The sequence below is a fragment of the Balaenoptera musculus genome, chromosome 12 (genome assembly GCF_009873245.2).
Source record: "Balaenoptera musculus isolate JJ_BM4_2016_0621 chromosome 12, mBalMus1.pri.v3, whole genome shotgun sequence".
NCBI lineage: Eukaryota > Metazoa > Chordata > Mammalia > Artiodactyla > Balaenopteridae > Balaenoptera > Balaenoptera musculus.
In genome coordinates this window covers 59,688,957-59,716,922 of record NC_045796.1, presented here as the reverse complement: position 1 = coordinate 59,716,922, position 27,966 = coordinate 59,688,957, and the positions used below count along the sequence as shown (strand labels likewise).

At 35.7% G+C, this 27,966-nt stretch overlaps 1 protein-coding gene across 7 annotated transcripts; it reads right to left on the bottom strand.

Moving 5' to 3' along the window:
* Positions 1–628: 628 nt before the first annotated feature.
* PNISR (PNN interacting serine and arginine rich protein) lies at positions 629–24,136 on the bottom strand. 7 transcript variants are annotated; one of them, XM_036871289.1, is made up of 13 exons: positions 24,023–24,136; positions 17,836–17,916; positions 15,880–15,998; positions 14,250–14,438; positions 12,655–12,878; positions 11,003–11,174; positions 9,674–9,864; positions 6,854–6,991; positions 5,588–5,687; positions 4,802–4,855; positions 3,559–3,729; positions 1,218–2,304; positions 629–970 (listed from the first exon to the last, which is right to left on the bottom strand). In XM_036871289.1, the coding sequence occupies exons 3-13, from the start codon at positions 15,965–15,967 to the stop codon at positions 940–942; spliced, it is 2,445 nt and encodes an 814-aa protein (XP_036727184.1). In that variant the 5' UTR covers positions 15,968–15,998; positions 17,836–17,916; positions 24,023–24,136; the 3' UTR covers positions 629–939. The 7 variants fall into 7 exon arrangements, with proteins under 7 accessions (XP_036727184.1, XP_036727185.1, XP_036727182.1 ...); XM_036871290.1 differs by having other exon boundaries at positions 15,880–15,994; positions 24,023–24,112; XM_036871287.1 differs by lacking the exon at positions 17,836–17,916 and having other exon boundaries at positions 24,023–24,118.
* Positions 24,137–27,966: the final 3,830 nt, after the last annotated feature.

The window sequence follows — 27,966 nt, the reverse complement described above, 5'->3', positions numbered from 1 at the left end:
TCATAATTTTAAGAAACTGACAAAACCAGATCATTTTAATGTTATGAAACTGACACAAACCTGAATAATACAGTATTCCTCCACTGAGCTGAGGTCATATTACACTTTAAAAATATAAATAAATATATCAAATTGTGAGTTTTAGTTCTATAGTAACCCCAAAGTGTTTAAAATATGCTTTAAAACAGAAGTAGGAAACTGCAGAATATAGTTCCAGACTTGCACTGCTGCTAGTGTCAAACACAGTCATTCCTTATAAATAATTCTAACGGTGCACTGCTCTGATTGATTCCAGCACTTTCATTTTACAGGAGTGAACCATACTTTATACACACAGAGAACATATTACTTGAAAATCCCCAGAACAGGAAGAAAAGTTTAGAAAGCTGTCAAATGCTTCCAAATGAACGTGAAGATCTATTTCTGGCCCTCTTCTACACCCTTATAGTTGAAATTTGACAAAAATCCATGGTATAATTTACAGATTTTGACAAACTATTAATTTAAAACCATTTTCTTTGGGGGAGATGAGAGGAAGTACCTTTAAAACCTGTTATACAAAACTCCAGCTGCCTTTTTATAAAAGTACGTTCCTTAGATTAAAATCATAAAATTAATGTGCAAGAGGTTAACAAAAATGAACTAAAGAGCTTTATTGACATCACAGTACATTCAAGAATAATTTTAAGAACATTACAGCTGAAAGAGAATGGCATGTTTATAGTCTTATTATGCACTATTTTTTGAAAAAATGTAATACAAAGAAATCCTATTAAGTAACTTGGAGCAGCATTTGGAAAAAGTACACCTATTTACAGATTAAAAAAAAAAAAAAATTCTGGTTTCACCTACACAGCCACAATGTGCCTCTATAATGAGACAAGCCCTTAAAACTCATGGAATTTTTTAAACATCATGGCATTCTTGCCACATCATTCCTCAGCGTTTACGACGGGGAGGGGTTGTTGATCTGAAAAAAAGAAAGGGAAAAGATAAAATTTAAAAATAAAAATGTATTTTATACTAAAGAATCTGCAATTTTCAAATAAATAATATTATATAGGATTTCTAAAATTACTTAAGACTATGATCATTTATCAAGTACCAAACTGAGTTTATTAAAGAGAGAGAGAGAAAGGACACTTTCAACTTTGCATAAATTCAGTCAAATTTTTTTTTTTTTTAAATCAGACAAAATACTTTAAAAAGTATACTACCTTGATCGGGACTTAGACTTGTGTTTGCGGCTTGCCTTCTTACCAGACCTTTGAGATTTCTCCATGGATCGCGACCGACTATGTTTAGGCTTCTTAGCCTTCTTTTCTTTGCTACTTCCTGGAGATTCAGAACTGCTCCTTCCACTAGAATCAGAGCCTGAATGTTTTTTACTGTCTTTGGTAGTACTTTTTTTACTATCCTGTCTAGAATCATGTCTTATGATTTTAACAGATATAGAACCACTCCTAGAGAATGTTCTTTCACTTTCTCGTTTCCTTTTTAACCTATCATCCTGACTACTGAACTTAAAATCTTTTTCTTCCCTTTTTTGTTTCTCTTTTCTTTTATCCTGTTCACGCTCCCTTTCTTTGTCTTTCTTTTTCCTATCTTTATCTATACTTCGACTCCTCTCTTTTTTCCTCTCTTGTTCTTTAGCCTCACCTTTATGCTTATGACTGCTCCCACTAAGATTTCCACGTTGATCATCAATTTTACGCCTATCTCGACTCCTACTGCGACTGGACCGATTGGTTCGCCTATCCCTTGAGCGACTTCTACTTCTACGTCTCTCTCGGGAAGGACTTCGATTTCTTCGTCTTTCTCTTTCAATGCTAGTTCTATTAGACCTCCTCCTATCTCTAATCTTTACTCTAGCCCTATTGCTCTCTATTTTAATTCTGCGAGAGTAACTTCTACTCCTACTACGCCGAGCTTTAATTGTTGGCGATCTACTCCTACTATGTCTCTTTTTTCTTTTAGGAGAAGAAGATCGGGAAGAAGTGCGACTACTACCTGAGCTAGAACTGTACGAAGAGCTAGAGACAGTACTACTAGTACTACTACTTCTGCTATTGCTACTGGAACTACCACTACTGGAACTTCCTGATCTACTCCTTCCTTGTTTCTCTTTTTCTTTATGCTCTTTTTTTGGTTCTAAAACTGACGTAGTTTCATTTGGAGTCCTTTTCTTTTCATTAACCACATCACCATCTGTTTCTCTTGCTTCTAGTAGTGATAAACTATTTTGCTCTTTATGGATAAATTCATTCATCTCTTTTGTAACCCTTTCTGTTTGTTGCTTTTCTTCTGAAACAGAAAAAGACAAAAACAGTAAGAAAGGCAAATGTGCAATGAAAAAACTCCCATGCTACCAAATTTCAAGCTACCAGACTACAAAAATACAGCAGCACTGTTCAACAGAAATAGAATGCAATAAGCAATTCAGGGTTTTTTAACAGCTACATTTAAAAAGTAAAAAGAAACAGGTGAAATTAATTTTCATATTTTATTAACCCAACATATAAAAAATATTATCATTTCAACATGTAATGTTAAAAAGAATATTGAGATATTCTGCTCTTTTTTTTTTTTTTTTTTTAATGTAAAGTCTTTGACATATAGTGTGTATTTTATACCTACAGCACATCTCAGTTTGGGCTGGCTTCATTTGAAATGCTCAATAGCTACATGCAGTTAGCTGCCTTCCTGGACAGTACAGCAATAGAGTACCAAAGTGTAGAGGTACAGTAAAGCAAGTAAGAAAAGATTTCCCTTTTGTATAATAAGGCAACTTGAAGGTAAGTAAGTAATTTATATGAAATTTTTGGCTGTTAACTCTTAGTAAGTAATTCTCAAATAGTCCAAATAAGATTTTTCAAAAAAGAAATTCTAAATAAATATTCTTTCATTATTCCTAGTATCATTATATAAACTAAGAACTGTACACATGTACAGCATTTTACATAAAAAACCTTCTAAAAAGTCCTCTATTATCCTTAAATATGCTAGCTACAAATTACTTTTCAATAGTTTACAATATATTTCCCCTTTCAAAAGTCTTTTCATTTTAAGAACTTTTTTTTTTCTTAAAGATTTTTTGATGTGGACCACTTTTAAAGTCTTTATTGAATTTGTTACAATATTGCTTCTGTTTTATGTTTTGGGTTTTTGGCCTTGAGGCACATGGGATCTTAGCTCCCCGACCAGGAATCAAACCTGCACCCCCTGCATTGGAAGGTGAAGTCTCAACCACTGGACCACCAGGGTAGTCCCGTTAAGAACTTTAATAAGAAATAAAAATACACTAAATAGCTTAACTTACAGCCAATGGAACTAATGTCTCCCAAAACAAAAAAACTTTTATAAACTATAACTTTTTACAATCAGTTTTGACTTTAACTTTGATAAAAACTGCAAATGAGCCAAAAAACCTTAGTTTCAGTTACATCACATATTATTTATAATCTAGCCTTGATTCTATCGTTTGGTATTTTTAAGTTGGTTATAAAATAAAAAGAAATATGAACAGAACTGTACAAACACTGAGTCTAAAAGATATACCTTCCATCTGTTTATCATGTAACAGCTGCTGTTCTTTTTCTTTTCTCCAAAAAGCTTCCTGCTTTTGCCGGATTCGGTGCCGCAATTCCTCATCATCAGTGTCAGATGACTCAGAGCCTCGGTCGCTCCTCTCATCTTCACTGTCTCCTGATCCGTAACCGCCCAGTCCACCTGTGTGCATAAAGCCCAGTCTATCATATGTCAAACTTACTCCATGCACTAAAAACTTTTTCAGGCCCGAGAAGAAAGCTCATTTCTTTTTTCATTGCCTTTTCTTGGAAGAATATGCTTATTCGGGGTGGGGAGGAGTATAAATTACAATGCTTAAGGAGAACACAGAATCCTAAAGAAAACTGATACTTAGTATCTTATTCTTTCAAGAATATTTCATATGTTTCTCACCATAAGGGAATCTTGAAAATGATTGTCTTACTGTGCATGCTAACCAACAAAGCCATTTAATAGGGCAGTAACAAAGCCTTACTAAAGCATAATCAATTCAAACTACCTTACTCAAATTTATGAAGATCCTGAAAATATTTCTAAAATTAACTCTTTCATTGTTCAAAGCTTAGAAATCCAAGGGATGCTAAATATTTTTTTCCTAACAAAGTTGGAATACTGTAATTCTCACTGATACAGAAATGGTATGGTGCTAAAACTGCTCCCCACCCTGAAGTGATCTAAATAGTAATCATAACAAAATCACATGGGCATTTGGTTTTACCCATTTCTGTTGACCCTCACAAATATTAATTTGAAATGATGATGTGGAAAAGGCAAATTCAAGCTCTTATATACTTGATAATATATCATGCAAATTGCAAATTACGAACACATCACTACTATCATGCTGTAAGATACCCTTTCCTCTACGTAAAAACTTGACTTGCTGCAACACAATCTAAATAAAGGTCCTTAAGAGCATTAGTGGATAGGTTTTTCCCTAAGGCATGTATGTAATAATTCTGAAAGTGAGCTTAAATGCTATCATGGCTAAATTATGAACTATTATAACTTGTACTAATAAACTATGAATTAGCCACCACATTTATAATAATCCCACTGTGAATGCTTTAGTAAAAAAAAAAAAAAAAGCAAACCTTTTAGAGGCTATAACCCTAAAACCTAAATTTTATAAACTGTGTAGGACTAGTACAGTTTCAAAACAGAACACGTAGAGAGACAAGGTAAGTGTGATTTTTCCCTTTAAGGCCCTCTCACAAATAAGGAGAACACTTACCGAGTCCAGTGAGGGAAGCCAGTGCACTGGACTGTGCCAGCTGTTTTGCAGGAGCTTTGTATCACATCAACAACAGGAACAACATGTTAACACAAATAGCCACGATTTCATAGTCATGAGAGTCTATGGTATTGTTAAATCTACTACTATTGCTGCTTTTTGGGGAGAGAAGAAACATTAAAAACATAACATTCATTTTAAACCAGTAGCATGTCTGGCCTTGAAATTATAATTCTGATGTGAGCTGAAATTGGTTGATAATGAGGAAAAATGCTGACCAGTACAGTGGTATTTTTTTTTTTTTGAGGTATGGCCCATAATTTAAATTTTTCTTTCAATATACTTTTTAAGTGTTACTAAAAATATGGGGGGGGAGGGGACATTAGCTGCTTCTGTAAAAATTATAAGTGGTAAACTGTGAAAATTCTGAAGGTTCATAATTCATTAGGCAAACTAATTATATTAGAAATCATATACCAATACCATGGTATCTATATATATATAAAAAAATCAGGTGAAATTGAACATCAAGAATTTTCCACAATACATTTTATAGAACAACAGCAAAATTGCTAATCTGTGCTCAGGTAGGTTGGATAAAACAAAAATATCTGTATAGTTTTTAATACGGTGTCTACAAATCTAACCTTTCCCAAAGAGTTAAAACATGCAAGAGACTATTGAAAATCTGCTAGTAATTCAACAAGGACAACAAAAAAAGTCCAAAGTAGCCACCAAAACCAAAAGACCCCCAGAAAAAGAGAACCAAGAACACCCACAATATACCTTTCGTTGCTTTCCGGTGTGCATCTTTGGCTACATAATAAATTTCTTCATCTGTGACATCCAGTAGAATTTCAGTCAGAAGCATTTTTGTCAGCAACATCTACAGAAGGATATTTTATATGTTTTTTTCTAATTTATTATAGTTACTGATACAGTTTGACATTTTCAAAAAAATTAAAAGGCAAAGCCGTTTTATAAAACATTTTTAGAGATCAGACCAGCTATTCCAAGGAATAGAGTATCTTGAAAATTACTGTATTATCAAAACTTTAAAAATTTTAAAATCATGTGGATTAAAAAATATATATATGAATTTATCTGTACAGTAGAGAAACTGAATTCTAATTCTAGAGACAAAACATTTTTTTAAAGTCCCTATTAATAAGTTTCCACAAGTGTTTTGAGAGAACTATCCCTTCATTTAATAATATTATTAGTAAGCAGCACAATACTAGTTTCTTATGTCACTTAGGAACTTACATTAACCCTCAGCTCAAAGTAAAATTTGAGGGGAAAAAAACAAGGAAAATAACAAAAAGGCAGTCATTCCATTCTGTGAGAAGAAGTCCTTTTTTTCTTGATTACTATAGCACAGCGTACAATAGACTTGAAATAAGGGCTGGATTCTAGCATCGGTTTGGCTACCAACAGCTGTTTCAAATGTGAGCCTCTCTGGGATTCAGATTACTCATCTACTAAAATAAGAGTATACTGAATCAGCTTCATCTAAAGACATTTCAAATATCACTGGTCTTTCAATACGAGAAACGCAGCACATTATATTCCCAATCTCAGAAACTGACAATACACATTATAGGCACTGAAGGCTTTGAGAATTCTTGCAATGAAGAAATATGTTTAACTGTGTTCAATCCAGTGCTTCCTAAATTTATTTTTCTATGCAGCCTTTTAATCTTTTTCAGTATTCAAAAAACACACTTTAGAAAAATAATAAATAATAAATGTTCTCTTGGGTCTCATGCAGTAAAACACTGTTTAATTTAAAATGTGCTTAAATAACTGCTTTATAAGCTGTGATTTCGTATTATGTTACTTGGATTTTGCAGACATTATCACCCAGCAAATATACATTTTATAACTGTTTCACAAGTTCTCTCTCAAGTTTAAGATAGCCAACCAATAATTTAAAAAAATTATAAACAAGATAAACCCTATAATATAATGTTGCATGTCAATTATACCTCAATTAAAAAAAAATTTTTTTTAAGCCTGTACATGGTAAAGGTAAGAAATTTAACATTCTACCATTTGATACTCTTTCTCTTCTTCGGTCATTTCTGGTTCACTTTGATCTTCTTGAGGAACTGGAGATGGACTTCTGGTGACTTTTCCACTGCTTGCGGCCTCCACATTTTCAGTGTCTTCATCTTCCTCATCACTATCCTAAAAAAAGTAATAGCACTTTCGGGTAGCCCAAATTCATGCTTATAATATAAAATAATTATCTTATATATTCTATTTTAAAACCCCAAATTAAAGTCTATGAAACAGATATATAAAAATGAAATTTCTCTAAATTACATTTTTGTGCTATAGATTTCATTTGATAATTTAAAATGTTACCTGAGAGGAAATATTAAGATTACAAGATGACTTATGAGGATCAATTTCAATTATTTTTCCATTTTTTCCCCTTAGTTAAGTTTTACCTTATTTTATAAATAACTAGAAGCACATCAGGCCCAGAGACTGATTTAATTAATATCCATTATATATGATGGTCCTGACATGAGTGGCGTGTAGAATTTTGGATAAATGCACCACAGTCATATTATTCAGTGTAACTTTTACAGCTGTAAATGTAAGCTATTTACCTAAAATCATGTGACTTAAAAATCTAAAGTCAGTTTCCAGATCTCAGCTGGCTAGTGAAATTTGCTTTTTTTAGCTACGTAACAGACAGATAAGCAAGAAATGAGGTCTACTTCAGATAGAGGAAATACCAGCAGTTTTTCTCTCTGAATGGTTTTAAGTTTTCAGTATCCAGATAGCATACCTTAAAAAGGGGACTCTTCTTTAAGCAAAGAAGTATTCCATAGTCATTCTTAACAATCCTACTAAGTAAAAGACAAGGTGATCACCTAAATACAACTATGGAAAGACTATTTGAACCAGGGGAAGATACATGTAACACAAGTCCAAAGGCATCTGGGAGGAGAGGGAGGATAATCTCCAAACAGTTTTTTTGACACTTAAAAAAAAACATCAAACCTGAAAATCCACTATTTCATGTAAAGATTGAAAAAAATTTTTTTTTCTTTGTTAAAGGTAAACGTTAATAGTGCCATCCTGTTGTTTCTTATCGGTATAACACCCAGGATAAAATCACATCTTCGGCATGGTTCTTTTGTTAAAAAATAAAAGTAATTTATGGCACTCATGGAATTTAAGCAAAGCCAATCTGCTTAAGTCTAGTTAATTTGCTGTCCTTGAGACTTATTTCTGAAGCAGAAAATGGCCTTGGGAGGAAGAACCATTTCCTGAATTGCATACTGGCCAGTGCTGTGGCTGTCATACCGTCTAGGAGCATACTGTTGCTAAACAAAAAAATTTCTAAGCCACTCATGCCATCTAACTGGTGGAGTTCTTTTTTTTTTTTTTTTTAATATTTATTTATTTTGACTGCATTGGGTCTTCATTGTTGCACGCGGACTTTCTCTAGTTGCAGCAAGCAGCGGCTACTCTTCACTGCGGTAGGTGGGCTTCTCATTGCGGTGGCTTCTCTTGTTGCGGAGCATGGGCTCTAGGCATGTGGGCTTCAGTAGTTGTGGCTCGTGGGCTCAGTAGTTGTGGCTCGCGGGCTCTAGAATGCAGGCTCAGTAGTTGTGGCACACGGGCTTAGTTGCTCCGCGGCATGTGGGATCTTCCCGGACCAGGGCTCGAACCCATGCTCCCTGCATTGGCAGGCGGATTCTTAACCACTGTGCCACCAGGGAAGCCCACTGATGGAGATTTAAAGAGTTAAAACTTTGTTACTTTCAGTGCCTATGTCAAAAACTATGAAAGTTATTACATCCTTTGGTGTAAGTATAGTTTTGTTTTAGAGTCCATCACTAGGGAGTTAGCTGTACTACAACAAAAGAACACAGATTTGTTTGTCAAGGTAAAACCTATTATCTAGCACCCCAATTAATAACTTCTCTCTGGAATGAAATGTTTTATAAATTTGCTGTCCCCTTTCTCCTTACTACCCTCAACAATACATACATAAAAACAATCTCCAATATACTTACTGAAAGTAATCTCAAGGACATTACTCTAATACTTTTTTATAAGCTAAATTAATATCTATTTATTTCAATACTTTTTAAAAATTGAAGTATAGTTGATTTACAATGTTTCCAGAGTACAGCAAGTGATTCAGTATACATATATTTTTTTCAGATTCTTTTCCATTATAGGTTATTACAAGATATTGAACAAAGTTCCCTGTGCTATACAGTAGGTCCTTGTTGTTTATTTTACTTATAGTAGTGTGTATCTGTTAATCCCAAATTCCCAATTTATCCCTCCCCGCACCTTTCCCCTTTGGTAACCATAAGTTTTTCTATGTCTGTGAGTCTATTCTGTTTTATAAATAAGTTCATTTGTATCTTTTTTTTTTTTAGATTCCACATATAAATGATATATTTGTAAATTGTAAATGTAAATTGGTGCAGCCACTATGGAAAACAGTATGCAAGTTCCTTAAAAAACTAAAAATAGAGTTACCATATGATCCAGCAATCCCACTCCTGGGCATATATCCAGAAAAGATGAAATCTAATTCAGAAAGATACATGTACCCTGATGTTCACAGTAGCACTGTTTACAGTAGCCAAGACATGGAAGTAACCTAGATGGCCACTGACAGATGAATGAATAAAGAAGACGTGGCGTGCATATGTAATATTCCATATACACACAATGGAATATTACTCAGCCATAAAAAAGATGAAATAATGCCATTTACAGTAACATGGATGGACCTAGAGATTATCATACCAAGTCAAATAAGACAGAAAAAGTCAATTAACTTTTCACACAGATGTCACAAGGAGTTTTATGTCAGGAGTGTCTACTTACAAATTTACTTCTCTGAGGTAAACGAGGGCCATCTCCTCCTTCAGCATCTTCTGCAGCCTTCTTTTCTTTTTTGGACAATTGTGAACGTTGTTGTTCCATTCTTTCTTTCTCCAACTTCTTCTGCTTTTCACGTTCCATTTTTTCAAGACCTTCTCGAATCCAAGCTGGAAGAGTCCTGCGTTTTACTGCATCTGTTTCACGTGGAACAAAATATTCATAAGTCAGCTAAGTAAAAATTGTAAATGCATGAGTTTCTTATTCTTAAATTTCTACAATCTTCGTAACTTAAAAAAAAATAATGCTGGTGCCGTTTGAGTGCTAGTGACAAATACTATCATTCTCCAGCAAGGCAGTGGTAATAAAAACAATCCACTAAACATAACGCTTTTCTTTAAAATCATCACTTTTAATAGCAAGAGTGAACACTGCCTTAATGCTTATAATGTGCCAAGGCACTAGGGAAGTCCATCATCTCACTTAATCCCAAAAAGCCCTAAAAGAGCACTACTATTACTCCATCTCTTTTTAAGTGAGGAAACGGAGGCTCAAAGAGATTAAGTGATGTGCTCAAGGTTACAAAGACAATAAGTAGTGATGTGGGCTAATTCAGAGCCAACTGTTATACTATGCTGCTTCCTAAAATGTGAAAACAGAACAGAATTAAACAAAACCACAAGCCTTCACAGTAAGAATTCATTTGAACTAATATTATTCCTTAAGTTAAAACAGAAGTTAGAATCTTCCTAAAATGTCTACTTTGTGATAAAAAAAGAAAGAAAGACTTAAATGTCCATTAAGTGCTAGATTTGGATTTCCAGATAAAAAGGAACATAAATATGTAACTTGTCAGTTGCAATAAACTAGTTCTATTATGTTATTTAAAAATTAAAATTGTCTGCCAAAAACTATGGAAAGTGAAATAAAGAAATTAATCTGACAGCAGTATTATCAGATGAACTGAGAGTGGAAAGAGTCCATAGAGAGAGAACAAACAGGAGGTTTTAAAGGGGGAACTGATCATATACTGGCATAATGTAGCTATCAACATTGAAGAAATATCAACATGCTATGGTCACAGTAAATTTCAATTTCATCACAAAATCTGGAGTTTAAGGTAAAGATTCATTTTAAAGGAAAATATTCAAAACCTTAAAGATTTTAGATAGCATCTTTTTTGTAATTTTAAGGTTTATGGCTATAAAATGATAGGATTTTAAAGTATCGTTTCCTAACATATCAGAGTATTAGAACAATTTAAGAAAATAAAACATCCTTTTTACATGATCAAAAAATCATGCCAATTGTGGTTCACTAAACTTAAATAGCTACCAATTTGTGGCGGCTCCTGCTTCACAGGAAGTGCAATAGGTGAGCGCTGCCGATCCCTGAACGATGATGGCCTTTCTCTTCGATTCTGGGGAGGTGCCGGAGGTCCTGGAGGTCCTGGTTGCCAATAGGGAGGATGAAATCCACCTTGCGGTGGACCAAAAGCAGCCCCATGCTGAAAGAGTATTGCAGTTTATTTTTCTTCACATTAATACAATATACTCTCTGGGACACACGTGTGTTATGAACTGGGACAGTAGAAATCCATGTGTGCAGCAAATCCAAGAATTCCATGGTTCTAATATCCACCGATATTTCTGTAGCCCCAAGAACCTAGGCTTACTTTTCTTAAGAAAGATAAAGATTTTCTGCCTATGTAAATGCAAAGAGCCATATAAAATCCAGCTGGTAATACACTACATTCAAGAAGTATAAAAAAGGATATATAAATGAGCTTTTTCATTCTGAATCCATTTATAAACTAATCCTTCCACTACCAAGAAATCAAATAAATGTCAGTTTTTCTGTAACTAGAAAATCACAGGAAAAAAAAGTTTTAAATCAATTCCAACTTCCTAGTTATGAACTTATTTCTATCATCTTGCAAGAAATATCTATTTTAAGCTAAGATAAAAGCTACTGCATCATTACATTATATTTTTTTTTTTGTAATTTTGCCATTTTCAGAGGCTTTTCTAAGCCAGATGCCAACAGAGCTCTTTGCCTTGTTAGCATGGGGATCTACCAAGCAAATGTTGTGTAAGTAGAAGCTCCGCACTACTACATTTTTTTCAAAACAAACAAAAACTGTCCTATCTGTATACCAAATACTCATATACAAAAAGTATCTGAATGTGTATGAATAAGAGGATTACTGTCTCAAGGTGAATACTGTTTACGATTATGCCCATTATCCATACAATTAGTGAAATAACATATGGGTTTTTTCCAAAATTTTAAATGATAGCTCAGTTTAAAGGTAACGATTGCAATCAATTATTTCAAAATGACACCTAGCACTATAATTTAAGGGTGGACCCTGGCAGAGTGATTAGAGAAAATATAGCCCCTCTTAATGACACTATTCCCCATAGAGTTCTATGTCCCTAGGAATGAATTAGATGCTACAAAGAAAATTATGTACAATTCCATAAACATGTCATGTCAGAACGGAAAAAAAATGACAACACTAGAAAATGTCTCAACTCTACATAGCAGAAGGAATTGCCTTTAGGAAGATGATCTATGTTCTTCATGTACTGTATTCATGTCTTAACCATAATCTATTTTTGATAAATAATGTATTCAACTACCGTGCATTTTCTAAATTTTATTTAATATTTAAAGGTACCATCTTGAAATTATAAATTAGAAAACAAAACATCATATGGCTATTGCACTTACACATTTTTCATTTTATCCAAATTTTTCCCTAACAATCCTTTATACCATTTTCCTAAGCAAATCAAAAACCAGAAAATAAAAACCTAATGATTTTAATACTCAAAAACTGATAACTTTTTTGAGACATAATATGTGCTTATCTGTACAAGACTGAAAAGTGAAACACATATCTTAGGTACTCTTGATGAGACACCTCCAAAGAATGGATTACGTGCACATCTACAATATTAAAGCAACAAAATATCTTTCACCTGATAGTCAAACTGGTTCACTGGCCCCACTGCAAAATTATCGGGTGGTCCACCAAAGTTGTGATTGTTCTGGTTAAATATATGCCTGTTGTCAGGGGCAAATTCCCCACTGTCCTGACTGTTGCTGTCTTCGGAAGGAGGAACAATGTCCATTGGGCCTGGTGTTGGTGGCATCCATGGCTGCTCTGGAGGGGGGTGTGGGGGCTGCTGATGCATTCCCCATTCTATTCAGGATTTAGGCATAAAAACATTCAACAGGGGTTATAACAAAATCAGCACACATCTTTAAGATCTCAAGAAAGCTACATTTTTCAGTAAAGAAACAGATTAAAAAATTTATGACTTCTTGGTCCAATTTCTTTTGCATATCTTAAAAATAAGCAATGAATTAATCTAATAAATAATTAGAATGAGCTAACTTCCACTCTAATTCATAGCCTAAACAAATGGAAACCAAATGCCCAAAATTATTTTTAATGAACATAACAAAATCCAAAGCAATTTTCTGTTGAATTTTTCTATTTCTGCTCAGTAACAATACCATGAAAATAATACCTTGAGATTTTTATATAATTTCTTTCTTCCATGAACACATTTATCCTCACAACATCCCTGTGAGGTAGGGAGAAATCAGGTACTATTTTTGCCAATTTCAGGAAGGGAAATTGAGGCACAGAGGTAAATCACTTGCCTGGGACACAAAGAACACCAGCAGAGTAGAGTTGGGGAAGTGGGAATGCCAGGGTGAATCACTGATGAACTTAGGAACCAAAACATTTTCAAATGTGGGAAAATTTGGCACAGACTCCAGAAAACTAGAAATGAACTACTTCCCAGTATTAAAGATTAGAATATTCGTTATTCTTTTAAAAGTGATATTACAGGATTACTTCCTGAGTTTTCCATTCTTACATTGAGAAACAATAATAAGTACTAATAAGGAAAAGGAGCTATGACTTCACCACTAGCATAATCAAAGTAAGATTCACCTATAAAAATGTGAAGTGACTGTTAAAAATAATTAATAACACAAGTCATAGAAAACTGAACTAGCATCAAGGAACCTAATCATACTGTGAAGTAAAAAAGCAAACAAACAAAAAAAATAAACAGATAAAAACTTATGGAAGATCTTCACTATCTGAAAAAAAGGGAAGAGAGAGATGGGTGGATGGTAGGGGCAGAGTATATTTGACAGACTAATTTGTCACATAGTGACACAGTTTTTCTTTAATTAGAGACTAGACATGTTTTGCTCTGCCAGTGCTGCTGCTGAAAAGGCCAGAGGTTGCAACAGAGAGACATAGAATGCTCTCTTCCCTAGATGCCAAGTGAGGTTTCCAGTGTTCCCAGCCCCTGTCAGCCTAGGAATGAAGAACCAAGAAAAGAATCAAACTGAGTGCCACAATGCTAGCAGATGAGTATAGAATAATTTTAACCACAAAATTTCAAGGTCAAATCTAATTGAAACTGCCTAGTCTTTAAGAAGCATTAATTTCAAGAAGTCATAAAACTAAGCAAATTAAACAATTTAATTTTAATCCTCATTTTATTGTAAAAATAGTCCTAAAATTTGGAAAACATAAACAACAAACCTGGTTGCCACATTCTGTTAAAGTTCGAATCCCCTTGGAAATTCCCATGATTGTTTGGACCAGACTCCATTGTAGACATATCTTGTCCATTTGGCATCATTCCTGGTGGTTGTTCTACCATGCTTTGCTGTCCTGAAGCTTCTCTTTGGGCAATCCAAGCTTGAGCCAATGCAGCCCAGTCAATCTGGCCTAACATAATTTAACATAGCAGAATTTGGCATTCAGAATGTAGGAGCTAAAAGAACAGTGCCTCTATGTAAAACAAGCTTCTCAGTTATTCCTTACTAGAGATTTTAAATATTACAGAATGTTATAGTTGAAAAAAATACACAAAAATAACCCATATTCAGGCTACAAAATAATAAAAATTACTTAAGACATCCACAAAAACACTCTTAATCAATTTCTAATATTAACTCATAAGAAAATTTATTCCCTGCACCTTAAGTTTACTGAATTTTTAAAAACTCTTATCCCTTTTTTAAACCACTATAAAAACAAATGATTAACCTCACTCTTTCTCTAACAGGTCCCATCCAGGTCTACTCTGGATCCTATATACCTCACGTGAATATAGATAGCTATTCTTGTTCCTTCTCAGTCACCCTTCTTTAGCATCTTTAACTCCCTTCTCTAGTCAAAATATATCTCCTTAACAACTTCTTAGCCATTCTTTATTCAAAATTCATTGTTTCTGCTATCTTAAAGTTCCTCCTTTCATCAAATATCTATAGTTAACATTTTAAGATCTAATTCTACTAATAAAGTAAACAAAGTAGATTAAGATAGTTTTTTACATCTCAGTTTAGCAAAGATTAAATACATTCTCATACATTTTGATGAAAATGAAGTTAAACTTGACAATGTATATCTAAAACTTTCAAATGTACAACTGTGATCTATCAATCTATCAATGTGATCTTAGATTTTTTTTCCTAAGAAAATAACTGCACAAGTAATAATGGTACATACACAAAATTATGGGAATGACTTCAAAAAGTAAAGTCACAGACAATCTATCATCTAAAAGTGGATTTATTACAGTACAGTCCTATAACGGAATGCTATGTAGCTATTAAAAAAAAGAAATAGGATAAGATTAACCCAGTAAAGGCAGGACAGTGGAAGGGGTCATATCAGTTAAACAAGATTGGCTACGAATTAACCACTGCTAGAGCTAAGTAATAAATGGGGGCTCCCTATACTCGTTTCTACATCTGTATATGCTTGAAATATTCCATATTAAAGAGAAATTTAAAAATGATAGAGCATACCATCAGTTGACTATGATCTACATAGAATTTTAAGATTCCGAATTAACAAAAGTATGATTAAGCAACACATTTAAGAAAGACTTTCCTCTTTCTTTAGAAAACAAGAACTAAATCAGTTTTAAAAATATTAAAATCTACATAAAGCTTTCTACTCTTTGAGGAAATCTTCCAAAGGGAAGTCCATTCCCTAATATGTATGCTAGGTAAGATTATTTACAAGAAAAAATTAAAATCTGACCATAAAAATGATCCAATAAACCAATCCCAACTCTACCTCCCTTAATCCCAGTGCCTATGTCCCACTCATCTCTATACAACCACCTCCCCCGCTCCCCAAATTCAATTTGTTTCCTTACTTGGATCCTGCTGGTGCTGGAATGACTGCATCCATTGTTGTTGATTCAAGGGCCATTGCTGCCAAGGCTGTCCTCCTTGATCCCACATCCTGACTTTTAAAGTGTATCTGATTTTCTGTCTTCAACAAAATAAACATAGTTTAAAAATGAGAATGAGTGTTCTTTAATGTTAAAGCTCACACATCAGAAATTATTATATGATGATACATTTATGTGATCAGAGCTCTAAAATTCTGCTCAAAAGGTTGCCAAAGGCAACTGGAATTTTTTAGTTGGCAACCAAGAGTAGAAAATTTCATGTTAATGCTGACGTCAAGAGTTCGGGGGCAAGCACAGCTCTATTCAATTTAGCTCAAAAGGGGGAAAAAATCTAATTTTTCCCAATATAACTCTCTGGAAATGTAATTATTTTGAAGATTATAAAAAAAAAGTGATTTAATCTCCCTCAAACCAAGGCTCATTGAAGAGGGTAACCAAATAGCTCTAGCTAATGAAGGAAAACTCTTACTTATAAATTATAGTTAATGAATGCAGAAGGTAGAAAAGATTTAGAAAAGTGCCATATTGTCAAACCTAATAAAAACAGCTGATTCAGGCAGTCTTAGAAGAAAAGTTGATGGGAAATCAAAAATTCAAAGGTTGCCGAAATATCATCCCTACAGATTATTAAGTGTCTCCTCACGAGATACAAAATTACGTCCCCAGAATCACTATGAATATTTTCACCAAAAATGTTTACCTGAATCCAGCTGAGCTTTTGGCTCTCACTTTCAGTGTAAAGGAATATATTAGGGGACAAAGGTACTGGCCAAATAGTATCAAAAGAAACAATCAGACAAATCTAGAAGGTGAGACAGTCCAGAAGACCAGGTATCTTTTCTTTCCTTTTTTTTGGTGGGGGGGGGGGGCGCATCGCGCAGCTTGTGGGACCTCAGTTCTCCGACCAGGGATTGAACCCGGTCATGGCAGTGAAAGCCCGGAATCCTAACCACTAGGCCAACAGGGAACTACCCAAGACCAGGTTTCTTAACATATAATTAACATGGAAAAGTAGAGGGGAAAAACATACATTAATACCTATTAAATCTAGGTGATGAGCATGGGGGCAGGGAGGTTCATCACACTAGTTTACTTATCTGTAAACTAGTTTGAAAACGTCCATAATGAAAAGTTTTAAATGCTTACAGTCATTTTATCTCTGTACTTCATCCAACACTGATATACAACCCTATTCAAGAACCAATGACACACACAGTAAGCAGAGTATGTTTCTTCATTTTTGTACCCCAGGGCTTAGCACATAGCAGGCATTAAATAAATGTTTACTAAATGAATCCTTTCAGACTGACCCTTTCCTCTATTCTAAAAACAATACAAAACTACGCCTTAGTATTTATTGCAGTGTCACAGAAAGTGGGAAAGCCAGATATTAAGGAAGTAACAGACACCAACTTTAATACGACAATTGGCTACTACAATCCAGGCTCTTAGAGCTTGCAACCACAGTCTTTGCAGCATTCTCAGAATGTTACATAGTTCTGTCAATGGCAGATCCTGACCTCTCAATCGAAGAACACTGTGAATTAGGAAAGATGCATTCCTTTGTTATACCTTGTTACTTATGAGTCAAGTGCACTTATCTTCTAGCTGTATTAATATATTCTATTATAATGGGATTATTAGAATATGTCAAAATAGGCACTAAATAGTACCACACTTGAGGCCAACAACTGTACTGGGTATCAATTCCAAGCTAAAAATACTTCTTTTTCTAATCTCTCTTCCGATTTTCTCTCTTCTTTTTTCCCTCTCCTCTTTTCCAACTATACCTTTAAAGCCCTTTAAAGACCAATAACTCATTAGCACTCTTGAAAACTTTAATTAACTTTAATTAAAAGGTAACAAATAAATAAAGAGGAACACCCAGAAGAAATACCAACTGCAATTTTGACTGACCTCAGAGGTTCACCTTCTGTTTAAAATTTAGGTTGATTCAGAACTACAGCTTGGAAGCATAGCAGCAAGATTACTTATGCCCTGAAAAAAAAAAAAAAGTGTATGTTTGCACTTAAATTATGAAGAGCTATTTGAACTAATAAAAATAAATTCTAGAGATGCAACACGGAAGTGTGATCATCTCCAAATTAATTTGAACTTTCTCTTCCATTAATTTTATAATAGAAAAGATTCACCATTATAAAGTTAAGGGAAACAGGTACATCAGAAATGAGAAGGCAAAGCTTTAAAAACATTTTTCTTTCAAAAATATCTTTTTTATTTACTTGAACAATTCATTAACAATACAAAACAATGTCAAGCAATTTAGGAATTGTCATATATGCTGAGAAAAAAAGGAACAACAAACATTTTAAAAGATTTCTTCCATCTGATATGAACTTAAATGGTACAAATAAGGTAATAAATTCAGATTTTTCTATGGAATTCTAAGTTTAAAAATTACATCAGCAAGGTGAGAACAATTTGTCCCTCAAACGGTTTCATCTTCTTCCCATTAGATTAATACTTTTTTTTTTTTTAGATTTTTTTTGATGTGGACCATTTTTAAAGTCTTTATTGAATTTGTTACATCATTGCTTCTGTTGTTTTTATGTTTTGGTTTTTTGGCCATGAGGCATGTGGGATCTTAGCCCCCCAACAGGGATCAAACCTGCACCCCCTGCACTGGAAGGCAAAGTCTTAACCACTGGACCACCAGGGAAGTCCCCAGATTAATACCCAGATTAAGACCTTTTTAAAGCTGATAGAAAGACAAATGTATTCATCTTTTTACCTTCCAAAGGTACCAGACAGCTTCTTGCTGTCCTAAAGCAAGTGACCAGCAGTCACTAAACAACAAATGAATAAATGAATGGTCTATAGCTTCTTCTTTCCCTCTGTTTACTTTTAAAGGTTAATGATAAGAAAGCTGTTAACCTATATACAGGAGAACCAAAAAAGCTGGTGTAAGCAGAGCTTGCTATGTTTTCCAAAGCTCTAATGGCACATCAGAGTTCAGTGCATAGATTTTTCTGTCGTAGGTTGTAAACTCATACAATGTAGGCATTATAACTAGCTCTATGCAGTGCCTACTGGAGTTGCAAATAGATGTGCACACAATAAAACCACTTTAATGATGAAAATGATGTATACTGACTCCCTATCATCATGTCCAATACATAGATTTACTTTTCTAGAAATCACTCTAAACTAAGTTTCTTTTACTTACTCCTGTTTAATGGTTATCATGGCCAACGTTTTCAATTCCTCTTTTAAGTTTTCTGATTACCACTTGTCACCTAGACTTAAGAACGCAAGCCCTGGTTCATGATGCCTGCCTATACCACACACTAGCTGTGTGAATATGGGCAAATTAACTACTCTCTAATCCTTGGTTTTCTCATCTGTAAAGTGGTGAATGTAATAAATGTCTACCTCATAGGGTTATTGTGAGGATTAAATGGGAAACATATAAAAACTTGGCACAGAAAGCTTCAATAAGTAGTGGTCATATCACCACTAAGACTTTCTCAGTATTGTTTTTGATAGCACTCAAGTTTACAACTGGGGGTGGGGACGGGTGATCAAGCCAATCCACTTCTACTCAATTCCATTTTCTTCTCTTAAAGCAATCTAAGACTTATCCAGATTTCATTTTATCTCTGGAATGTCCCTACTTCTCACAATATCATAGGTTGCAGCTTTTATTAAAACAAAACAAAAACTTCCATGTTTTCCTACGCACTAAGAGGTTTTACTTGCATATTTTCAAGAGTGATCTGTATTATTTGTAGCCATTTTTCTGTTTGTTAAAACCAACCGCTTCTAGTTTTACTATGCTTTCCAAAGCTCTTTTCCCCCTAAAGTTTTTATAGAAGCTATTATTCAAATACAATGTTTGATACACTTAGGCTGAGAAAAATATGGAAAGGATGTGAAATTGTGAGAAACAGAGCAGAATAAAACGCAGCAAAGAAGGTAACAGTAAAACTCAAGCAAGTAAGAAGTTAGAAGCTATTTAATAAAATGCTTCAATTAAATCTGCAGTTGAGAAACTTTATTTGGCTACAGAGGGTGTGCTGAACAAGGGCGTAGGTAAAACACCAAATGTTCAGTCTTTTTGGAAGACAAGTTAGCATTAAAGTATTTTATCAAAATTGTTAATAATCCTCCCTCTGACCCAGCAACTCCACTTCAAGGACTTAAAACCATGGATGAGCATACACACCATGTAACTCAAAAACCTGCAGCATGTCTGCAGCAGTGAACATCTGCTTTCAGTGACACTCAAAGGGCAGTAGGTGAGATAAGAGTGAACCATACAGTGGACTCCTATTCAGCCATTAAAATGAATAAGGTAGACTTTTATATGCTGACATACACTGATGTACGAACTGTATTATGAACTGTATGGTGAAAAAAATTATGTGATACAGGATGAATAATGATGCCACTTGAAGTTCCTTTTTTTTAAAGAAGAACGCAATTTAGTATAGAAAATTCCTAAATTACCAAAAACCTCTTAAAATTGGTAAGCTCTGGAGAGGGAAAACAGAGATGAGTTAATTTTAATTTTTTATTCTCTTTCTATATTCTTTGAATTATTTAACCATGAGTGTGTATTTTTTAAAATAAATCTACTACAGATTTTTAAAGATACGAAGAATCAGGAAGCTGGTCATGAAAAACTTCACGTGTTTCGTCTTGGCTCAAACGAGAATCTTCTTGAGGGCAGAGGAAATGTCTTAATAGTTATTTGAATTCTCCAAAGTGCTCTGCCCATATTAAGTGGTAAAATATTTTACTCATTCACTGAAATTTATTATCAAGTAAATATATTAACATTCAACAATGAAGATGACACTCTAGTACTGCTACTCTGACTTTATAACATCAAAAATCAATTCCAATTTATTCATTCTTCCTTTAGCCTTAATTTTAAAGATTCTTAAGCACCATTTCTCAAGTTTAGAGAAATGTGATTATTGATGAGCCAGGCTACAAGACTTTCCCTTTACAGGGTTAAATTAACTGCTATTTCCTTGGAAACAATTGGGATTTGGGAAGAACAGAAAGATCAACAACCAGGGTTTGCATCAGATTATGCACATTATCGCACAGAGCTATAAAAATCTAGTTTATGAATTTGACTAGTGTTATGGATTGAATTGTGTCCCCCTAGAAGATATGCTGAAGTCCTACCCCCACTCCCATTAACTGTGAACATGACCTTATTTGGAAATAGGGTCTTGGCAAACGTAGTCCAGTTAAGATGAGGTCATACTGGATTAAAGCGGGTACTAATCCAGTAATGATTAGTGCTTTTAGAAGAAGAGACAAGACAGGAAGAATGCCACATGACTACAGAAGCAGAGACTGGAATAAAGTGTCTACAGCCAAGGAAAGCCAAAGATTGCTGGGAACCAACAGAAACTAGAAAGAGGCAAGGAAGGATCCTTCCCTAGAGCAGAGACAGAAGAGAGAAGAAAGAAAAGAAGAGAGAGAGAGAAATGTTTCTCACATCAAACACAAAGTTTAGAAACCACAAAACGCAACAATCCTCTTCTCCCCTGCCATTTCAGTCTTACACTCCAGGTAATGGATCTCAAAGTCAAAAAGAATTCATTTGGATCAATTCACATTAGGTGGAAATGGCACTAACGAAGTTAATCTTGTAATTATTTGAAATGTAGTAACCTTTTTTGATACTTGATGTGACATGCATTTTAGTATATACTGAAATACTTTGCAGTCTGCAGCTGAAGAGAGGTAGTCAAAAAATACTGGAGAATTGAATACTTTGGTTATAGATACAAAAAAAAAGTGATAATTGAAAAATAAATTTGGAAGAAAAAAAAAAAAGAAAAAGAAATGTAAAAAGCCTAAAGGAAACAACCCCCCAGTGGCGACAAGAACACTTATCTTGGTTCTAATACCATTCTCTAACAAAGGAAAGGAATCAGGGATCATTAGAGAAATAGCTGATTCTTAGAACTGGGGCAAGAAATATACAAAATGAGCCTGGAGCATCTTGTAGTGCCAGGAAGTAAGAAGATGCTCAGAAAAAGGGGGAGGGGGAAGATGGGGGCATGTCAAAGGTGCACAGTAGACAACTGAAGGAGCTACCAATGTCCAAAACTGGAACAATCTGGGCAACAAAATAAAGTAGTACTGGATTATAACACAAATTATGACATAAATATCTATTGAATCCTTACTGACATAAATAAATTGGAGGGAAGAGACAAATCTTCCATGCGGAGGGATTCCAAATAAATTATGTAGATACTCCACCCTAAAGGAGGGAGAGCTTAACTCTCCACTCCTTAAGTGTGCTTTGTGCAAAGGGACTTCCTTCCCAAAGAGTACCATATGGAAAGGAGGGAGTGGACAGAGGAGAGTAACTTCACGGTGGAGAAATTAGACAAACACTACCTCAAGCAGGTGATCAAGGTCAATATCAACATGATAAGTCATGTTCATAGTATGTAGCCTTGATAGAATGTGATGAAAAAGGCATTTTACCTCTGTGATCTTCTTCCTCAAAACCCCTAATACCAGTCTTATCATGAGAAAAACATCAGACAAATTCCAATAGCAGATCACCCTACAATATCCCTGGCCAGTACCCCTCAAAACTGTCAAGGTCACTGTATTACTTTGCTAGGGCTGCCATTAACAAAGTACCACAGACTGGGTAGCTCAAACCACAGAAATTTATTTCCTTATAGTTCTGGAGGCTAGAAGTCCAAGATCAAACTGTCATCAGGGTGGGTTTCATTCTGGGGCCTCTCTTCTTGGCTTGTAGATGGCTGTCTCCTACCTTTGTCTTTATGTGGTCTTCCCTCTGTGTACTGCTCTTTTTTATAAGGACACCATTATAGCACACAGGGCCTACCCTAATGACCCCATTTTACTTCTTTAAAGACCCTATCTCCAAATACAGTCATATTCTGAGGCACTGAAGTTAGGTCTTCACTGTATGAATTTTCAGCCTGTAACAGTCATAGAAAACAAGCCTGAAAAACTGTCACAACCAAAGAAGACTAAGGACACATGACAATTAAATGTCATAGGGTGTTCTAAATAGGATCTTGGGCTAGAAAAAGGACATTAGGTTTAAACTCAGGAAATGTGAATAAACTATGGACTTTAAATAACAACAGTGTGTCAGTATTGGTCCATTCAATGTGACAAATGTACATGTACCATACTAATATATGTTAACAATAGGAAAAACTCTCTGTGGGGGATTGGGGGGTAGTTTATATGGTAACTCTGTACTATCTGCTCAATTTTTCTGTAAATCAAAAACTGTCCTAAAATAGTAAAGTCTATTAACAACAACAACAACAAAATTTTAACATAGAGTCTCAATCAAGACCATCTTAAAAGAACTGATTTACTGTTACCTTACCTATCGCCACGTAACACCTTACAAAACACCTTCAGGGTTCTGGTTTTTGTTGCGTTTACCTTGCTGCACTCAAATCAGAAATTCCAAGTTTATTTTGTTGTTCTATGAATTAACCACCAACAACCAAAATGTGTCGAGTACCCATGATGTTCAGATGACAATAATATCCATCACAGGATAATAAAACTGAAACGTTGGAAGCTACCTTCTTCTTTCCCAAAGCGTACTTAACACATAGTGTCTGTGACTTTAAAAACACGAGGATAATACAAACTAAGGAACCTAACTGTAGTTAAAAGGACACAGTTGCCCTCCGCTGCGCCTGCGGAGTCGGAGGTGCACAGCAGAGAATGTCCAGGTCCGGGCCCCCGCCTCCTCTGCTCCCCTGCACCCCCTCCCCATAAGGGGGGTTCCCACTGCGCACGCGCAGAGCTTAACGGCCGGTCGGGAGCCCAACAATCACTCCCTTCTCTTCCTAGAGGGAACTCTCACAGTTAGAGGGAGAGATCGCGAGCACTCTCTTTAATACGAACATTTCCTTTAAACCGGGAGCAGCGCCGTGATTCACCAAGTCAGGCGGACGCCACCGCTTTAAGGGAGATAAGGTTCCAGCAGTCGCGCCAAGCAGCGTACGCAGCCTACGTGTTTAAGTTATGCTACCTTCTCCAAAGAAACCAAGAAGGTTCTAATGACCCGGCAAGTCCCCACGCCTAATCGTTCTCCACTTACCCACTCTGATTCCGGAACACCGCGTCGCCACCGTTCCTATAATACCTCTCCAACCCTTTCGATGCTTCTACTTCTTCGCGAACAAGACAAGATGGCGCCCGATTAGTCTCACCCGGAAGTGAATAATAACATCCGTTTGTCATCTGAAGCCATACTGTCCCCCAGCCAGGTCTTTGACCACGTGACTGTACCCGGTTAACATGTTTCGACGCCATTTTTGTTATGGGCAAAACCACCTCGACTATCTAGTCAACACCATGCAAATGTCTGGACATTCCTGTACGTTACCTTTTAATGTAGCCAGCGCCATGCCCGACCCACTTTTATCTTTACAGCGGGCAGAAAGCCAAGAGTTTAAGTGTTCTGTACAGAGCGCGCTCAAAATTTTTACTTTAGCAACGTGATCCTCCTTCAAGGGGAAGTATGTTCCCTTCCGAAAAGGTGGCTGAGTTCGCGGCACTCCTTTCAGACTACGGAGGGGCCCCAGGGTCAAATGAACCAACTCCGGCGGGTTGCTCGGTGCGCCCTTAGCCGTATTTCACACAGACCAGAGTCTGGCCCGAACTTCCGGAATACTCCCGACTTGGGTCTCACGGAGCGCCTCCGAGGGCTCCGCCTCCAGGGAGACCGGACGTTGGTGAAGTGACCGGTGTAGATGGTAGCTATAGCGGAGACCTTAGCTGTCCCCCGCAGCGGTCACTCTTTGTTAACCTCGAAAACATAGCGCCCTCTTCCGGGGACACTTGCTCAGCTCTGCCTTACCCGGCTACTCCCGTTGTTTCGTTCCTTCCCCGGGACCTTTAGGGTAAAGTGGCGGAGATGTCCCGTTTCCGTCCTGCTGCCCCGTTCTCTCAACCACAAGATGGCCTCCCGACAGGACTTAATGCAATTCAGTTCTTCGAATGGAATACTTTGATTCCATGGTGTTTTAATATGAACGACGTTCAGGTATCTAAAGTATCGATTTACAGGCTAGAAGCTACAAAGAAAACAAAAATGTTCCAAAGATACATTGGAAAATAAATACTGGAAATAAATATTGGAAAGTGCCTTTCTAGAGAGTAACATGAAACTTTTGCGCACCAAGTATCTAAATTGTTTCATTGGGAATCGTGCAAAAGAAATAGCAAATAACAGTAGAAATAAAATATTACGAATACATCTAGATGGATAAAGAAGATAAAGATAGACGTGAGAATAGACCCTGTTTGCATGAAATCCAGTCTTCTTGAAGAAACACTTGAAACCCAGATTCTCCTGCATCAGCGTTAGAACAAAGTCCTCAATAGCTAAAGATTCGCTGGTCCTCAAATCCAAGTGGCCCACAAAATACAACTTCATCTTGGGAGAAACGATAACTAATTACACCTCTATCAACACAATAATGTGAGTGCATAGTATTACTGGAGGCAAAAAGAAAATTTGGTTCCTTTGACCCTTTCCCTAATTTCACAAAAAAAAGCACACACACACAAAAAAGGACGACACAACAGTCTAGTGCAATTTTTATTTATTTTGGGGTTTTTTTTGGCCAGCCCTGCGGTTTGTGGGATCTTAGTTCCCCCAACAGGTATTGAACCTGGACCCTGGGCCGTGAAAGGACGGAGTCCTAACCACTGGACCGCCAGAGAATTCCCTAGTATGATTTTTTAAATGACTTTATGGAACAAAAACTAGGACATTTACCACAGATTATCAGTGGTCGTCTCTGATTTTGCTCTGTGATCATTTTCCAAGTTTTTGCCCAGGGCCTGATTTTCAAGTTTATTTCTCTGAGAAACATTCTAATCAGAGAAACATTCTATCTTCCTTGTGAAACCTGATTGCCCTAGAGAAACTTTCATATTGTTCCTACTTTCTATAATCATCTTGTATTTGTTTGCTTGTTTCACTAGTAAAGTTGAAGCAGTTTTCTGGTAGTTTTTTGTTTTTTGTTTTTCCCGTCTCTGTTCTCCAGCTGGCCAGCGTACTGCTTAGCATACAGAAAGTTCTCCATTTGTCGAATGAGAGAATTATTAAATAACTCACGTTTGTTCCTTCTGCCAGTTTAATGAGGCACTCTCAGCAATCACTGTTTGCCAGACCAGGAAATGAGTTTTACAGTCCCATATTTTCCTTTCCCTCATTACTTTCACCTAGGATTTCCCTGTAACTTTAGGATTCGAAGGAGACATCAGGCACTTACATGTATTTCAACACCAGACTTTCTCGCAATGTATTTTCGTGTTAAAGTGTCTGTTTGAGCAGCTATCGTGTACACGAGCTGCTGCAGTCTAGTCATTCTGCACCTTGATTAGAAAGTGCAGTTAACAGTTGCCATCTTGCCAGTCTTAGCAATCTGCTGTCTATGACTAACAATCAGGGCGCTTTGTAAGTTAAATTTTTTATTAACTTGCCTTCGTTGCAGAGTGTTTGAAGGGGAGGATATATTCAAGTTAGTACTTTGCATTATTATGAAAACAAGTTATCCTTAAGGTAAAGTGGAAAAAAGTTAAATGAGATGTAGAAAAGAAACAGAATTAAGAAATATTCCTACTTCTTGAGATCTGAACCTTTAAGGTGTTATGACGTTCCATATCACATCCATCTTAAAATTTAAGAATAAAAATTATTTAATGGTAACTAGACTTGTGGTAGTGATCACTTTGTAGTGTATACAGATGTTGAATTATAATGCTGTATATATGAAACTTATCTGATTAAAAATTATTTAAAGCTGTGGTATATACATACCATCGAATATTATTCAGCCTTAAAAAGGAATGAAATTCTGATACATGCTACAACATGGATAAGCCTTGAAAAGATTATGCTAAGTGAAACAAGACAGACACAAAAGAACAAATGTTGTATAATTTCACTTTTATGAGGTCCCTAGAATAGGCAAATTCATAGAGACAGATAGCAGTTGCTGTGGGTTGGAGGACGAGAGGAAGAGGGAGTTATTATTTAATGGGCACTGAATTTCTGTTTGGGATGAGGACAGGGTTCTAGAAATGGTGATATTTGTACAACAGTGTGAATGTACTTAGTGCCACTGAATTGTACACCTAAAAATGGTTAAAACGGTAAATTTTATGTTACATCTACTTTACCACAATAGAACTACAATGGAGGATTAAAAAGTATATAAAGCTAATACGCTACAAGCAAATTATTAAAAATTACAACTCTTAATTTTTTTTTATTTTATTTATTTATTTTTTTATTTATGGCTGTGTTGGGTCTTCGTTTCTGTGCGAGGGCTTTCTCTAGTTTTGGCAAGCGGGGGCCACTCTTCATCGCGGTGCGCGGGCCTCTCACTATCGCGGCCTCTCTTGTTGCGGAGCACAGGCTCCAGATGCGCAGGCTCAGCAGTTGTGGCTCACGGGCCCAGTTGCTCCGCGGCATGTGGGATCTTCCCAGACCAAGGCTCGAACCCGTGTCCCCTGCATTGGCAGGCAGATTCTCAATCACTGCGCCACCAGGGAAGCCCTTAATTCTTAAATAATAATAATTCTTAAAACAACTGTTTAAATTCTTAATAAATTACAACTCTTTTAATTCTTACTTAAGCATCTCCTAGAAAGTAGTGAGAATATGTGTCATAATGAAATATGAGGACATACAATAATAATTCAGTTATTTAACAATGGACCATGTAAACTATTATATATAGAATGGATAAACAAGATCCTACTGTATAGCACAGGGAACCTATATTCAGTATCCTGTAATAAACCATAATGAAAAAGAATTTACACAAATATATAACTGAATGCTGTACAGCAGAAAATAAGACAACACTGTAAATCAACTATACTTCAATAAAATAAGTTAAGAAAAAAAACCAAAAAAACAATGGACCAAACTGGGCTTTATGCTTGTAATGACCATTTAGACCAGATTGGAGAAAGTAAGGTACACCTACTATGTTCACTGACTGGCATATTCTTACTTAAAAA

What these genes read in the sequence shown, in the direction of transcription:
- PNISR (XM_036871289.1), bottom strand. Translation starts at nt 15,967, where the DNA reads ATGTGGGATCAAGGAGGACAGCCTTGGCAGCAATGGCCCTTGAATCAA. An exon ending in TAACAGAATGTGGCAACCAG is followed by an intron (nt 12,879 to 14,249) that starts GTTTGTTGTTTA and finishes AATCCTGAATAG; the next exon opens with AATGGGGAATGCATCAGCAG. An exon ending in TGAACCAGTTTGACTATCAG is followed by an intron (nt 11,175 to 12,654) that starts GTGAAAGATATT and finishes ATACTCTTTCAG; the next exon opens with CATGGGGCTGCTTTTGGTCC.